A 16,441-nucleotide genomic window follows, 5' to 3' on the forward strand; every position below is an offset into this window, starting at 1 on the left:
CGCTCACTCATAACACCAAACCATGGTTAATGCTGATCAGATTCCCTCATCAACTATGATTTGCAACCACACTTCAAACCATGTTTTCGAGTGCTGGTCTATGAGGGAACCATGGCTGGCACATCTTAACTTTTGATGGTGGTTAGTACTGTCCTGAGGAAAAAAAGAGAGGAGTGCAGACTTTCTCTCCATTGCCAAACCAGGGTTTGCAAGGGGCCATCATTATATATGCATTTGGCCCTTTTCTAGTGCGCACACACACACACACCCCTACCCTTAAGTCTCATTCGGTTATGCTAACTCAGTTGCAGCCAACATGGTTCTCTCCAGATGTTGATGGACTCCAACTCCCATCAGCCTCTGCCAGTATGGCCAGTGAGCAGGGATGGTGGGTGTTGTAGTCCAGTAACTTCTGATGGGCACCTCATTGGCTAACCGTGGACTAGATGAAATGTGAAGCTTATCTAATGCAACACACTTTATTTTGGTGAGAAGTTCCCATGTGCAGCCCATATTGGATTTCCCCCCCCCCTTGAATGAGAGTTGACTTGAATTAGCAGAAGTGTGTGTGTGTCCCCAATAAAAGTGGAATTGTGGCAAGCCTACACACTAATGTTAGAAACAGAAAAAACATCTTTTTAGATTTAATTTTCAGCAGGGATTTCTTTAATGCCATTATCTTTTACAAGGCAAAATCCAAAGATGCTATTTAGCAACATGTGTGCACCAATTTTCCCTGTGCTTTTTTATTGTTAATGGAGGAGCTGTAAATTTGTTCCCTTTTTGTCCTTTCCTGTATCCTTTCTTACAGATTCCTCCCCCCCCCCCCGCCTCCCCCCCCCCCCCGGTCTGTTTCTGCTCTGCAGACGGTTAAGTGTTGTTTTCATGGCCAGAAATAGCCATCTGTTAAATTGGGTAAAGCCCTTTTAGGTCAGGACCTTGGCCCGCAAAATAACGGGATCTGTAAGCAGCAAAAGCACAATCTGAACAAAGGCATTGGATGCCTGCTTCAGAAACTGAACCTGGCTGAGTTGCCGGGAGGAAAAGCATTGTCCTGAATCTCAACAGTGAAACAGTATTGTGTATCATCAGTGTCGTTTAACTAGAGAAGTGCCCTTTCTGCACTGTCACAGGAAAGCCAAACTTGGCCTTCCTGCTGCAGTTTTATTGGTTGTTTCTTCTGAATGGGCAACAGCAAGAATGACAGAGACTGGGAAATGGAAGGGACCCTGAGGGTCATCTAGTCCAACCCCCCTACAACGCAGGAATATGCAGCTGTCCCATATGGGAATTGAACCAGCAACCTTGGCATTATTAGCACCACGCTCAACTGAGCTATCCAGGCATATTTATCTTATTTATTTCTTCCATTTGCATGCCAACCTTCATCCATAGATCTCAGGGTGGTTCGCAACATAAAATTACAATATAAAAAACAAAATAAGAACAGCAGCAAATCAAGAATCCTTCGTCCCATAACATCTTTAAAAAGGCATGGGATGTCAATCAGCCAAATGCCTGGTTTAAGAGAAACGTTTTCAGGCCTGGAGCCTAAAAATGCACAATGAAGGTGCCAGACGAGCCTCCCTGGGGAAGCATTCTACAAATGAGGGGCCACCACAGAAAAGGCCCCTTCTTGTGTTGCCGCACTCTGGGCCTCGCATGAAAGAGGCACACAAAGAAGGGCCTCATAGGATGAACACAGAGTCTGGGATGGTTTATATGGAGAGAAACGGTTCTTGAGGTATTGCAGTCCTAGGCCGTTTAAAGGTCAAATCCAGCACTTTGAATTGAGTCCAGAAACTGATTGGCAGCCAGTGCAGTTGGGCCACTTAGCAACTCAGACCGTTGGGCCCACCTCACTCAGTATTTTCTACACTAGGAGTGGGGGCTACAGATGTTGTTGGACTCCAATTCCCATCAGCCTCAGGCCAGCATGGCTAACGGTCAAGGATGATGGGTTCTGGAGTCCAACATTTGGACTTGGTCACAGGTTCTCTACACTGACTAGCAGTTTTCCAGAGTTTCAGACTGTCCCAGTTTTTGTCCCCTGGAGAAGCCATGGACCACGCCTAGATCATTCTCCTACATTTGAAGTGTGTGCTCTGTCACTGAGCTGTGAGCACTGGTCCCCTCCTTACCGAATTTCCTTCAGCAGGCAGACCTTATTTTCATTAGACCTTTTGGAATATTCTTGTTTGTTTATTGCGGCTTCGCTTAACACTGACCATGCTGGCTGGAATTGATGGAGGTTGTGGGGGCGATACCCAACGTTGGGCCTTGCTTTTATAAGACGGGAGCTGATCTCCTCAGCATCCTGCTTTTTTGCCCCCATACAAAATCAGCTGTTTCCCCCCCCATGCTTGCACAGAATTGGAGCAGAACCGAATAAATGTTACTGCACCTTTGGTTTTTCCTTGGGCCGAAGCCATGGGGCTATCATTACATTCTGCTCCATGCAATTTGTGTTTCCGGCACCATATTTTTGTGTGTGTTTGCGGGGGGGGGGGGGGGCGGAGAAGGGGAAGGAGGCGAAGGTAACAGTCATCGTTATTCCAGGAAGGTACCACCCTGTCTAAATCTACCGCCAGACTAATTATCTTATGCAGGACATTGATGGCAAAATTGTAGCATGGATTCATCAGCCTCGCAAGCTGACATGCCATTTTAAAAAGCGAAAATATTTTGACTCCGGCTTGCAGCATCTAATAAGTTCACTCTGTTGCCACGGTTTCTGCGGCACCTAATGAGGTAGTTTGAATACCATTATGCGAGGCTTCTAACCCGCAGGAATGCGAACGGGTCCAGCATCATCGGGGCTGCTTGGGAGAAAAGAGAAATAGATTAAACAGGAATGCTAAACAACCGGCCTCTTGCTGGCTTTCTGCAGAAAAGTGTGCTGATTGCTACCTTCGGCAAGCGACACCACCTCTCCCGTTTCTCATTCGGACCTTCTTAAGAGTCGCTCCTTTTCCCCTTTCTTTTTCCCTTTTGACAGATTATTCAAGACAGAATATTTAAGCACATATCACGTAACAGCTTAATATGGAACAAGCACCCCGGAGGGTTATTTGTACTGCCACAGTATTCGTCATATCTGGGAGATTTTCCTTACTATTATGCTAATCTAGGTAAGTGATTCTCGGTGGATGACCTTTCCTATACGGAGGCGTCACAAAGGGGGGTATGGGCTTTTCAAAAAACCTGGGTGCAGGGCTGTCTTAAGCATATGTAGCGCTGGGGTACAAAGATCCACCCAGCGTGCGTGCCCCCCCAGATTGCCCAGTCCCAGGAGCGCAGGAGGGCGGAGCCAGCAAGCCACCTGCCTCAGCGTCTCGCTGGCTCGGTCACCCCAGAATTCGCAGCGCAGAGTTGCCTGCAGCAGAAGAGTCCGCCACGATGTTCTGACCAACAGGCGGGCTCTTCCATAGACTCAACTCTCGGGCCCTGGACTCTTGGCCTGGTGCCCTGAGAGCCCGGCACCCCGCACCCCTAGCGCCTATGGATAAGACGGCCCTGCCTGGGTGCACAAATCAGGAACCAGCCTTGTAGCACTCCCACCTCACCCCCCCCCTTTCTGGAGGGGGTGCCCATATCCCCCCAGTTCTTTCCCTTCTCAGCATTAACCCCTGTTAGCTTGCCCTCAAACTGGGCCGCTCAAGTGTTGCCATGAAACACTTGAAGAAGCTAACGGGGGTGTCTGAACTTTCACCTCAGAAGCACAATTTTAGCCAACCATTCCAGGGAGCAGTCATCATCCCACTTCCCCAAGCAACCCCCCCCAAAAAAAACCCCAGTTACCTTGCAAAAGAGGGAGGGGGTAACAAATGGCATGGGGTCTTCACCCCAAAGAGGAGACTGGTTCTTTGGCAGAGCAGGCAGCGAGTCCCACTAGCTTCAAGGTCACTTCAAGCACATTTTAAGCTCTTGTCTCTTGAATTCTCCCAGCTCCCTGTGAAGCGATGCAAACCGTATTTCTCTTGTGAAGTAGAAAGATCGGAAGGGAAGTTTTGAGGCGCTTCTACGAGCCGTTGCGATGGGAGGATCTGCTGTGCTTTTAAGCTGTAGTGTTTCTATAAATGCCACATGTATTGCAAAGACATGTTTAGCACCAGTGGAGGGAAATCAATCCAGACGAAGGAAGGGAAGGGAAGGGAAGGGAAGGGAAGGGAAGGGAGGAAGGAAGGAAGGAAGGAAGGAAGGAAGGAAGGAAGGAAGGATATTTTCCTATTTGTCTGACTTCTAATTTACCAGCTATGTTACCAGCAAAGAGCCATGGTTGTTTCTGTATGAGGCCATTGCGTTGTGGCATCTTACACGCCACAGAAGGAGTGCTGTGCAGATATGATTATGGTGATTAGGATGGTTAAAACGTGCTCACATCTCCCTCTGCTTGCATCAGCTGACACCTGTCTACCTATATAACAGACCCCTGATATTTCCACCTCTTGATCTTACTTCATTTCACCACAGGATTGTTGTTCCCTATATCATCAGTGCCCCCCCCCACACACGGTTGTGGTTGGAGCAGAATTTGGATCTCAAGGAAAGCAGTGGGAGAGAATAGCTCTTAGTGTGGTGGGGAGGTTGAGCCAAGCATCATAGCTGCCCATACACAGGTCATGCAAGATGGGTGCTAGAAATCCTTCATGTTGAGGACCTGCTCCCCACGTACCTGTAGAGAGACTTCCTAGTTTACGAAATCAATAGGCAAACCTTCTAAGCGTATGAAATCCAATCTAATCATAAGGACAGGTGCAGTTACGCACCTGTGTCAGCAGTTCCTAAATTGACAAGAGAGGCCGATTCAAAAGAAGCCCTCCATGTGTAAAAGCCAACAGGTGGGGGGGGGGGGTCAGCAAACGACTAAAGGGGCCTTTCCGTTTATTATTTGTTCATAAATTCAGACTTAATCATTAGCAGTTCAAAGCTGTGCACGTGAAAATTAACCATTCAACAATAAAATCATCATAATCGTAAAACCCAACGGAACACTGCCTTCAAAGGAAGTCTTTGTCTGGTGCCTGAATTTGAGCAAGGGGCGTGCCTCTCTAATCTCAGTTGGGAGGGAGTTCCACAGGCTTGGAACATGTGGCTTCTGGCCGTTACAAGACATGCCTATGAGCCATCGGGGACCCCCAACAGAGACTCCTCTAAGGAGTCAAACAGGGAGATAAGGGATTGGGGCCTTGTAACTGATAAGGGCCTTGTAAATTCATACCAAAGCCTTGCACTTGGCTGGGTAACAAATGGGCAGGCATAGCAGCTATGGGGCAAATTTGACCCGTGACCCACCAAGCCCAGTATTGTCTACTTAGACTGGCAGTGGCTGCCCAAGATCTCACAAGGACTGCCTTCCCATCTCCTGGTCCTTTTAGCTGGCTGTACCAAGAGACTGAACCTGAGACTGTCCATGTGCAGAGCCACTGATCTGTGGCTCCCCTCCTGCTCATGAAGTGGGATCTTCCGTCCATCAGGCCTCTCTCCAGCTGATCAGCCAACACCAGTCTTCCTCACAGCCCTGGTACCCTCCAGCTATTTTGGGCTACAGCGTCTGTCAGGGTCAGCCAAGTTGGAGAAGGCTGGCCTACACGGTCTGATCCTCCAGGTGGCCTTAGGCCAGTCACTGGGCTAGCTTACCTCACAGGTTTGTTGTGCAGAATTAAACAAGGAGCCATGCCTTCCACTTTGAGCTCCTTGGATTTTTAAAAAAATGGGATAGAATTGCAATAGATAAAATCGATAAAAACCCGGTGCAGGGAGTGAAGCAAATCGCTCTTGATCCCTCCAGCCTCCACACGCGAGGGGCGGGGAAGTCAACAAATTTCATTTTGTTTCAGATGACAGCAATTCTTTACTGCTCAGATTGTCGCCCTTTACATAACAATACTGATTTGTCGCCCTTTGCTTAACAACATATATTTATATATATTTTTACTGCTGGCTTCCTTTCCAGGCGTCAAGCCCCCATCCAAATTCACCGCCGTTATCCATGCAGTTACTCCTTTAGTTTCTCAGTCTCAACCTGTGCTGAAACTCCTGGTTGCTGTAGCCAAATCCCAGTACTGTTCCCAGGTAAGAAATTAGACTTGGCCTCTAGGCGGTCCACCATTGAACCGTATCTCTGAGATGACTTCAAAATAAAGGGTACTCTTTGACGTGCCTCTTGCTTGATAGATGTCGATGTGCTTTTCTAATGCAGGGCTTTGGCAAATGCAGCAGAGTTTAAAGAGATGTAAATACCGTATTTTTCGCTCTATAGGACACAGTTTATCGCCCTCCAAAAATGAAGGGGAAATGTGTGTGCGTCCTAAGGAGAGAATGCAGGCTTTCGCTGAAGCCTGGAGAGTGAGAGAGGTCGGTGCGCACTGACCCCTCTCGCTCTCCAGGCTTCAGGAAACTATCTGCAAGCCTTCGGATCGCGGCGGGAGTTCCCACCGGGCTCCGAAGGCTTGCGGATACCAGCCTGCAGCCCGAAGCCTGGGGAGCGCAGTGCCAACTCCCACTGTGCTCCCCAGGCTTCAGGCAGCTATCCGCAAACCTTTGGAGCGCTCCCCCAGCCCACAAGCTCCACGAGCGTCGGCAAGGCTGCGCAACCTTGCCTCTGCTCCCGGACCTGTTCTGGGGGCTGGGTTCAGGGGCAGCTCGGGCTTCCCCTGCCCCAGCCTCGCGGCTAAAAACGAAGCCGCGCGCGGCCTCTCCCGGCTGGAGAGGTTGTACGTGGCTAAAGAGGAAGGCAAGACAGCAAGCGGGTTAAAAAAAAAATTCTTTATTTCTCCCCCTAAAAACTAGGTGCGCCCTATGGTCCAGTGCGCCCTATGGAGCGAAAAATACAGTAGCTTTTATTTCGCGTGAAGATAGCACACTCTTCTGTGCCGAGTCAGACAGTTGGTCCATCTCGCTCTGCCTGCCAGAGCCTGTAGGCTTCCAGAAGTTGCTGCACTGCAATTAGAGCATGAGACACTTAATCCCAGGGTCGTGGGTTCAAGCCCCACATTGGGCAAAAGATTCTTGCATTGAATGGGGTCAGACTAGTTGATTCCCGGGTCCCCTTCCCACTCTACATTTCTGTGATTCTAATTACCAGCTCCAGCCAGGAATGCCAGCAGTCAGAGGTGATGTCAACGTCTGAGACTGATCTAGTCAATAACTCTGCTCTGGCTAGCAGTGACTTTTTGGGGACTCAGACAAGTGTCCTTCTGGTAGCTGAGATCCTATGGAGTTGCCAGGGATTGCTCTGAGCTACTGTCTCTCCACCCTTATTGAAATATCATCCAGGAAGTTTAGATTCAGTGCGAACTGTGACAAAATGGAAAAACATGGTTGTGCAGGAGGCCTCGTTGGAGAGTTGTGGCCAGCAGCACGTGTTCCACAAGTCTTTTATTCTCCCAAAGGTATGCTAGTTGGCTTTGCATCCTTGCCTAAGGTCCAGTCCCAGAGGAAATATTTTAGTTTAATTTACTGCTTCCTGAGACATTTATTATCAGGCTAGCAGTCTTCCGTGCTTTCAAACTGAGATGGGGAACCTGTGGCCCTTTCAGGTGCCGAAGAACTACAACTCCCATTATCACTGATCATGGACCAGGGCTGATGGGGTCTAAAGCCCAATTACTGGAGGGCCACCGGCCAGCTAGCCCAGCTTTAAAATAACAAAATGCAGAATTCTGCACCCAGGCAATTTAAAATCCAGTGTCAAGGGAAGCTGAATTCTGCAACCTGTTCAAACTCTGCATATTAAGGCACTATTAAGGCACATATTAAGGCAGCTAGTTCCATTCTGAATGCGCTGTTTTTGCTATGAAATGCATGGACGACAGACACCCACCCATGACAAATCTTGCTCAGCCACCTTCCTGAGATTTCACCAAGACGTCCCCACTTACTTCCAAGCTTATATTTCCAGTCATAAGGGTTAGAGACCTGCCTTGAAATATACCCGAAAGCAGAGATTCTTAGAAAGCTGAATCTAGATTCCACACATTCCTTCCTGCTTCTGGAATCACAGCACACAGGCAACTCTGAAAGCTGAGCCGGGAGCTGGACCCGATCCCCGCCCAGTGCTCACACAGCACGACAGAAGCGGCACAAAACTGCGTATCATACCAGCAGTGTTAAGGCAATAAGAGCCTGCTCTTTATATAATGGAACATTTTGGCCTTTGGCCTCTGCCAAAGTGAGCTGTAAGGATCCTTCCAGATGTGGCAGAAATTGCTGTTCTGATGGCATCTGTCAAAGGGGATGAGTCCCGTCCCCCATTGTCAGGACAGAAAAATGAGTCGTGTACTTTTCTCTCTGGAAAAGAATTGGATTGCACAATTTAATCTTTTTGGGGAAGCTCAAAATTGAACCATGTAACTAAGGAGGACGCTTGAGCTTTGTCTTTGGGCTACACAGGCATTCCGCTCAACGAAGGATGAATTTTCCTTTTCAGATCATTGTCTTATGGAATTGCGATAAACCCCTCCCTGCCAAGCACCGATGGCCTGCCACTGCTGTTCCTGTTATTGTCATTGAAGGAGAGAGCAAGGTAAGTTGGGCCGTGCCAAGGTCTCAGTCATGGGGACTAAATAACATTCATTCATTCATTCATTCATTCATTATTTGTTCATTCATGCATGCATAAGAAATAATAATTATACATCACTATATCCTAAAAGGGGACGCGGGTGGCCGTGTGGGTTAAACCACAAAGCCTAGAACTTGCCGATCAGAAGGTCGGCGGTTCGAATCCCTGCGACGGGGTGAGCTCCCATTGCTCGGTCCCTGCTCCTGCCAACCTAGCAGTTCGAAAGCACCTCAAAGTTCAAGTAGATAAATAGGTACCGCTCCAGCGGGAAGGTAAACAGTGTTTCCGTGCACTGCTCTGGTTCGCCAGAAGCGGCTTAGTCATGCTGGCCACATGACCCGGAAGCTGTACGCCGGCTGCCTTGCCCAGTAAAGCGAGATGAGCGCCGCAACCCGAGAGTCGGCCACGACTGGACATATTGGTCAGGGGTCCCTTTACCTTTACTTTACTATATCCTAAAAGTACGTCGGATTACAACAATATTGTCAGGGGCTGAGGAGGAATGGTGGAGGACACCCCCCCCCCCCGGCTGCACTTCCCAGAGAAGAGGGAGACAGTACAGATTTAGAACAGTGGTTTGCAGAAGGTCATACTTCATAGGCTGCAGAGCGGAGAAGCTGGGAAATATTGGGAGAGGAGCAGGAAGAAGAAGCAGCACCAGGGGAGAGACAGCTGGCTGGCTCAGTGTCCTTGGAAAGCATGCCAGACCCCCCCCCCCCTTCCAGGTCCCAGCAAGCATTGAGAGTAGGAGAACAGAAAGCTCAGAGGCCGAAAGCACAGATCAGCCGGTGCAGGGAAGACGTTTGATAGGAGAGACGGAGGGGGTGGGTCTTTACTCAAGCAACACCATTATCCAAGAGAGACAGAATTTCTCTCTCTCTCAATATTGAATAAAAGACTTGGTAAGAACTCTTCTTGTTTATCTACTTCTTGGCTGCCCATCGTGGGAGGAATTGGATTCCCTGCAACCTATACATGAAACCAAACAGTAAAAACCAAAACAGTTTTAAAACAAGTTAAAAGCAAAAAGAAAGAAAGAAAGAAATTAGAAACAAGCATCGCTAGACCATTGTAGGGGGTGGACAGGACTCTTAATTGCCTGCATAGGCCTCATGGAACGGAAAAGTTTTCAGCGAGCTTTGGCACAAAAGCTCCTGCTGAATTTCTAGTGGCAGGGTGTTCCACAGGGCGGTGGTGGTGGTTTCCCCACTTTTTAACATAGGAAACTGCCTCATACCCAGTCCATTAAAGATGCCAACTGTTTGGAGCAGCCCTCCCACAGTTAAAAGAATCCAGGTTCCTGGGATTCTCTTTCCATACAACCTGCAGATAAGTTGGTGTGGTTATGTCTGGCTGAAGCTTGGTTTTGTGCTGCTCTCCTCTGCACCAGAGAAAGGGCTGTGCGGCATATTTCCAAACTCACCACATTTTTTTTTAAAAAAAAAATTTGCACAGTGCATTGGACCTTGGAGTCTTCTTTTCCATGCACACACAGAAACATGTCCCCCGCCCCCCTGTGAACAGCCTGTGATATAAATGCTAAACTGGAGGAAGGGAAGGAGTCTAATCTTGGTTTGACTGACATGGAATACAGCGTGGAAGGCTTGGGGTTTGGGTTTGGTTTTTATCAGCCAGCTGTGTAGAGCAGAAGGAATTTTCCACACTGAAGTTTTCCAGGTGCTTTACGGCTGTTTGAAGTGTACGGGCCTTGGGTTTACTGTCTCTCCCCCCCCCCCCCCCGTAGATTTGACAAGGGAAAAGTCAGTGCATGGCTAAGCTGCCAGGTAACTAGGTTCCTGACTCTAAATAGTGGCCATGTGAGCAGTACCAGGAGATTTGCTGCAGGGCTGAGATAGGAGGCTGCCGCTTGGAGATTGCCCACCTCTTCTGCCATTATTGTTTCTCCTTTTCCTACATCAGAGAGCCCAAGGGAACAAAATGCCCCCTCAAATTCCAAAGCATGTGTAGGAACATGCCTTGGAGGCATCTTGGAGACAACAAAGAAATCTCGACGTGCGGTCAACAGTGTGCCATTCGCACACTGGCACGTTGCTCTGCGCTACAGAATAAATTCCCAAAGGTGCGGGGGAGAAAACAAAATGTCTGGACTTCAGGATATATGATCTGAGCCAGGGGCCGGCAACATCTGGCTCCCCCTCCTGAGATGGTCAGGACTACAACTCCCATCATCCCTGACTGTTGGCCTTGCTGGCTGGGGCTGATGGGAGTTGGAATCCAACATTTGGCGGATGCAAGGGCGCCTGTCCTTGCTTTCTCAACCTGTGGGTCCCCAGATGTTGTTGAACTACAACTCCCATCACCCCTAGCTAGCAAGGCCAGAGTTCAGGGATGATGGGAGTTGTAGTCCAACAACATCTGGGGACCCACAGGTTGAGAACCGCTGCCTAAACCGAGGTTTCTCAAACATGGGTCTCTGGCTGCTTTGGGACTACAACTCCCATCATCCGTAGCTAGCAGGACTGGATGATGGGAATTGTAGTCCGAAAACAGCTGGAGACCCATCTTTGGGAAACCCTGCTCTAAACCAAATTTAGAGCAAGCTTTTTAAGATGTGGGACTGACCCACCTTTAGTCCAAACGTGCATTCAGGGGTTGGCTGCTCAATTTGCACGCATATATGCGTATGGGTGGTAGGTCAGTTTGTGACCCGCCTCAGGTTTGGTTGAAACCCCCACTTGAGTGACTTTCAGCCAGTCGCTGCCTCCTAGTCAACCTTGCAGGGGTAGTTGTGAGGATACAAGTGGGAAGAGCAAACATAGCCACTGCCTTCAGCTCTTTGTAGCAAATGCATCCATGTCTCTCTCTCTCTGCTGCTTCTTTTCATATAGCTACATAATGGATATAAAAATCAAAATAAAATAACAACCTCCTGGCACAGGAAGCTGCAGGGATTTTTACAAGGCCTGTACAATTCACCCCGTACCTCAAATTCCTTGCTAGGAACCTGCGTGTTTTATTTTTGAACAAAAGCTGGGAATCAGGGGCTTGTGGTTCATGGGAGAGAGAAACTGCACCCCTTCCTTCCTCCCCCCCCCCCCCCACTGCAGACACCTAACACACCTGAGCATCGCACATGACAAAAATCGGGTGGAAGAGAGCAGCCGTGAGCCCCCGCGGTGCTGCCATTTCAAAACAAATTGGTGGATAACGTAGCAGCGGAAACAAGCAGCCCGCACGGGAGGAATGCGTAGCGAGCCACCACGAAATTCAATTCTTCTTATCTGACCAGTCATCCTCAAATCTTCCCCAGACCTTTCTGTTCAATGGGGTCATTTCCTCCATTAATGTGACGGCGGAGAGTTAACTCTTCCAATTTGGGTCTGAAAGGGGTGCTGCCCTTGGCAGGGCGAGTCTCACGAGCTGAGCGCTGACCCTCTTTATCCCCCTCCGCAGGTGATGAGCAGCCGCTTCCTGCCCTACGAGAACATTGTCACGGATGCTGTTCTAAGCCTCGATGAGGATACGGTGCTTTCAACCACTGAGGTGAGACCTCTTCCCGTCCAAGTCTGCTGCTGGCTTGCTTTCAGCCTCTGCTCTTTGCAGTTTTTGTGCTGGCTGCGTAGGCGAGGATTGCATGATCAGCCGTCTCTGACGTTAGAAATATAGGAAGCTGCCTTTGCACTCACCCAGACCATGGGGGGGTCCACCTAGTTCAGTGCTGTCTACACTGTCTGGCAGCAGCTGTCCAGGGTTTCAAGCAAAAGCTTTTCCCATGCCTACCTGGAGCCGCCAGAATTTGAACCTGGGACCTTTTTAAAAATAAATTTTATTAAAGGGTTTATTGTGCTATGAGACAGACAAATAAGCAGAGAAAAGTACAATTTGGGGGGAGAGAGAGTGTGATGGGGATGTTGTTCTTTCATTCTATGGCCTAGTGGTAGTACAGTGGTACCTCTGGTTGTGAACAGGATCCGTTCCGGAGGCCCATTCGCAACATGAAAAGCCCGCAATCTGAAGCGCCGGATCTGCGCTGGTGCATGGTGCGATTTGGCGCTTCTGCGCATGCATGAAGCATGATTTAGTGCTTCTGCGCAGGTGCGAGCAGCGAAACTCGGAAGTAACCCTTTCCGGTACTTCCGGGTTGCCGCAGGACGCAACCTGAAAAAACGTAACATGAAGCAAACGTAACATGAGGTATGACTGTACAGTGGTACCTCGGGTTAAGTACTTAATTCGTTCCGGAGGTCCGTACTTAACCTGAAACTGTTCTTAAACTGAAGCACCACTTTAGCCAATGGGGCCTCCTGCTGCTGCCGCGCCGCCAGAGCATGATTTCTGTTCTCATCCTGAAGCAAAGTTTTTAACCTGAAGCACTATTTCTGGGTTAGCGGAGTCTGTAACCTGAAGCATATGTAACCTGAAGCATATGTAACCTGAAGCGTATGTAACCTGAGATACCACTGTATAGGGATTGTGTCAGTATCACGAGGATAGGTCCTTTACAGAGAGAGAGAGAGAGAGAGAGAGAGAGAGAGAGAGAGAGAGAGAGAGAGATTAGGGCATGGGTTGGTAAACTAGGGCCAGGGGGCCAGATCAGGCCCAATTGCATGCGTTTTTCCCCTCACACGGCGGTGGCAGCAGCAGCGCCTCCTCCCTCCCTCCTCCTGGCTTCTCCCCGCCCTGCCTAGAGGAGGAAGGGGGCTGGGCTTTGTTGGTGCCAGCAGCACTCAAGCAGCCGCCATTTTAAGCAGCCCCTCTCTGGAGCCTTTTGCGCGCCGCTCATCATCCCTCTGCCACCAGCCCCTGCCGCTTGCAAGACACAGGTAAGCAGCCACCGGGGCTCGTGGTGCTCTTGCATCATTATTTCCCCCCCAAAAAAATATAGTCTGGACCCCCACAAGGTCTGAGGGACAGTGGATCGGCCCCCTGCTGAAAAGGTTTGCTGACCCCTGGATTAGGGGGTCCAGAACTTGGTTGGTTGTGTTCTGCCAGTTGCAGTAGGGGCCTTTCCTGATGGACATATGCTCTGCCATTGAGCTATGGTCTTGGACTCTGCCTTCGCTACAGCATTACAGTCGTACCTCGGAAGTCGAACAGAATCCGTTCAACTTCCAAAACGTTCGGGAACCAAGGCGCGGCTTCCGATTGGCTGCAGGAAGCTCCTGCAGCCAATCGGAAGCCGCGATGGACGTTCAGGTTCCAAAGAACATTCGCAAACCAGAACACTCACTTCTGGGTTTGTGGCGTTTGGGAGCCAAAACGTTCGTCCCACAAGGCGTTCGACTTCCAAGGTGTCTATTGATCCAGCTCTGTTCAGTCCCAGCGAACACAATTCCATGGAGCTGGTGTGCTGCTTTGCTGCAGTTGCGTCACTCACAGCATCCTGTACTGAACTCTGCTCCTTCCCGTGTCTGTCGGACGCAGGTTACATTCCACACTAACAGCAAACGCAGCCAGGTTGCAGCATGGCCCGTTTTCTTAACACAGGCTTTCAGGCTGGAGTTAACACTTTCCTTTTAAAGAACGGCACATTTTCTCATCCCCGGCCTTCTTGCCTCTCCCTCTCTCTCAGAGCAACACCATTGCCTTGTAAAGCAAACGTTTCCACCCAGATGCCTGTGTTTGATTCCTGCGTCTCTGCTTCCCGCATATCAAGAGCTGAGCCCAATCTCTCTTTAAATGAAAGGAGATTCCTTCTATTTGAGAGCTGTTGTGCCCAGAGCAAGATTGTGCTCAAGGAAAAAGACAAACACACACAGAAAGAGAGAGAGAGACTAAAAACCCGCTGTAGAAAACCAATTTTTACAACTGGGATGAGTATTGATTTCTAGCACCTCTTCCCGCAAAGAGAAGGAGGAGATGGGCAACCGTTTATATAAGACTGCAATATATCGGAAATACATTATTAATGGCAGCTGTGGAAAAGCTTTGGGTCTTTATTGTCCCTTTCGATTTCAGCACTTTTCTTCTTCTTGTTCTCTGTCGCTCCTTCCCTCTCCCTTAAAGGGACAAATCCCCCCCTGGAATGATCAGATGCTGCTGATTTGGAGCTGTGTGTTGCTGGGCCTTCAACTCCCATCAGCCTCAGTCAGCTTGGTTAGTAGCCAAGGATGATGGGAGTTGGAGTCCAGCCCTATCTAGACAGCCACAGGTTCTCCATTTGAGATGAATGCCTTTCTTTCTTCCAGGGTGGTAGAAGTGCGAGTGTTTAGGTGGCCCAGTTCACTTTCTCCTGCATATCTGCGTGAAACTAACGAAGCTCCAGCTCCAGGGCCCTTAATTCTGGAGAGGTGCCAGAAGCAACTTCAGTCCAAATTGCTTTTAAAAAAAATTGGGTCTAGTAAACCCAATTTGAGAGGCACGACTCAAATTAATTTTTCATTGCATATATTTCAACAATCCCAAAGTTTGAGAGTCAGTAGCACAGACATTATAATGGTGTGGTGATCTGCTGTGGAACAACCCTACTGAAGGAGATTACAGTGGTTACCCAGACCTCGTTGCTGGTTGTGAAGGGGCCCCCATTTTGGGGGAATCCAAAAATGTAGGCTTGCCACTGGACTCCATGTGGCTTATGAGTCTAAATCTCCTTTTAAAGACATTACAGCAATGGACAATCATCATGTTCTGTATGACATGAGTCTCAAACATGGAGTTGTCGTTGATGAAGCCAGATACTTTAATGCAACTTATCCCCACCTGGTGCTGCTCTGGCTACAAATCCATCATCCCTGACTATGAAGTCCAAAACATCTGGAATGCCGCAGGTGACGAAAGGCTGCTTTTAAATTTCTTGAATTCCGTGCCTGGCACACACAAAAACCCATGAAGGCAAGTAGCCTATTATTGCCCGATTTAACATTTGACAGTAGTCTCCAGTTTGAAACTTGCTTTCAAATTGGAATGATAAAAACCTGGAAGGGGGGGAGGGAAGCCCCAAATGGTTTTGTTCTGTTCTTTCATCTTTTACCGTTAATGAAGGTTTTGCCCTTTTCATTCATAATGAAATGAAATATTAAGCCTTTTCATTCCTCTGGGTGAGAGTCCAAAGTTCCATCTCCCATACTGGGAGGGACATGTGTGAGTCTCGTAATTAGAAATCTGTGTGGGCTGACCGAGGGAGGGGGGGAGCAGGTGGAAGAGGTGGTAGGTTGTTTTCCCCGCCATCCATGCCAGATAATCTGTATTGCATCCGCTTTGGAGGGAAATGATTAAAGTGAGCTGTGAGGCTCACGTCGATCTTCCGCAATGGGAGTCGACAGTCGTTTTGCACGGCGCCTGAGGGAGCCAGGTGGCACTCAAATCCAACTTCCACGCTAGCATGGGGCAGTCCAGCAAAATCTCAACTACACCCCTAACCCTAATTTAGCCCCAGTGGGATCATAGAATCATAGAGTTGGAAGAGACCACAAGGGCCATCGAGTCCAACCCCCTGCCAAGCAGGAAACACCATCAGAGCACTCCTGACATATGGTTGTCAAGCCTCTGCTTAAAGACCTCCAAAGAAGGAGACTCCACCACACTCCTTGGCAGCAAATTCCACTGTCAAACAGCTCTTACTGTCAGGAAGTTCTTCCTAATGTTTAGGTGGAATCTTCTTTCTTGTAGTTTGGATCCATTGCTCCGTGTCCGCTTCTCTGGAGCAGCAGAAAACAACCTTTCTCCCTCCTCTATGTGACATCCTTTTATATATTTGAACATGGCTATCATATCACCCCTTAACCTCCTCTTCTCCAGGCTAAACATGCCCAGCTCCCTTAGCCGTTCCTCATAAGGCATCGTTTCCAGGCCTTTGACCATTTTGGTTGCCCTCCTCTGGACACGTTCCAGTTTGTCAGTGTCCTTCTTGAACTGTGGTGCCCAGAAATGCTGGAGGCAACACCACAGGGTTACAATTGATGGAAGAAGCTCCAG

General features: G+C 48.9%; 1 protein-coding gene and 1 long non-coding RNA gene across 3 annotated transcripts in view; one reads left to right on the forward strand and one right to left on the reverse strand.

Moving 5' to 3' along the window:
- Positions 1-16,441, forward strand: part of EXT1 (exostosin glycosyltransferase 1) — a 265,219-nt gene that overhangs the window by 240,560 nt on the left and 8,218 nt on the right. The window contains exons 5-8 of the mRNA XM_083450549.1: positions 2,999-3,131; positions 5,957-6,075; positions 8,432-8,527; positions 11,981-12,070. Coding sequence (XP_083306675.1) covers positions 2,999-3,131; positions 5,957-6,075; positions 8,432-8,527; positions 11,981-12,070 — 438 coding nt within the window. The remainder of the gene's footprint in view (positions 1-2,998; positions 3,132-5,956; positions 6,076-8,431; positions 8,528-11,980; positions 12,071-16,441) is intronic.
- The window catches only part of LOC310682241, a 33,677-nt gene continuing 19,593 nt past the window's right edge, over positions 2,358-16,441 (reverse strand). Inside the window, exons 2-4 of one of the 2 annotated variants that reach the window (XR_014513801.1) lie at positions 3,793-3,952; positions 2,911-2,980; positions 2,358-2,819 (exon numbers count right to left, since the gene is read on the reverse strand). This is a non-coding gene — a long non-coding RNA (uncharacterized lncRNA). Of the gene's footprint in view, positions 2,981-3,792; positions 3,953-16,441 lie in introns of both variants that reach the window. The other variant, XR_014513802.1, reaches the window with a different exon arrangement.

The sequence above is a fragment of the Podarcis tiliguerta genome (assembly GCF_965153285.1).
Source record: "Podarcis tiliguerta genome assembly, chromosome: 7".
In the NCBI taxonomy this organism is placed as follows: domain Eukaryota; kingdom Metazoa; phylum Chordata; class Lepidosauria; order Squamata; family Lacertidae; genus Podarcis; species Podarcis tiliguerta.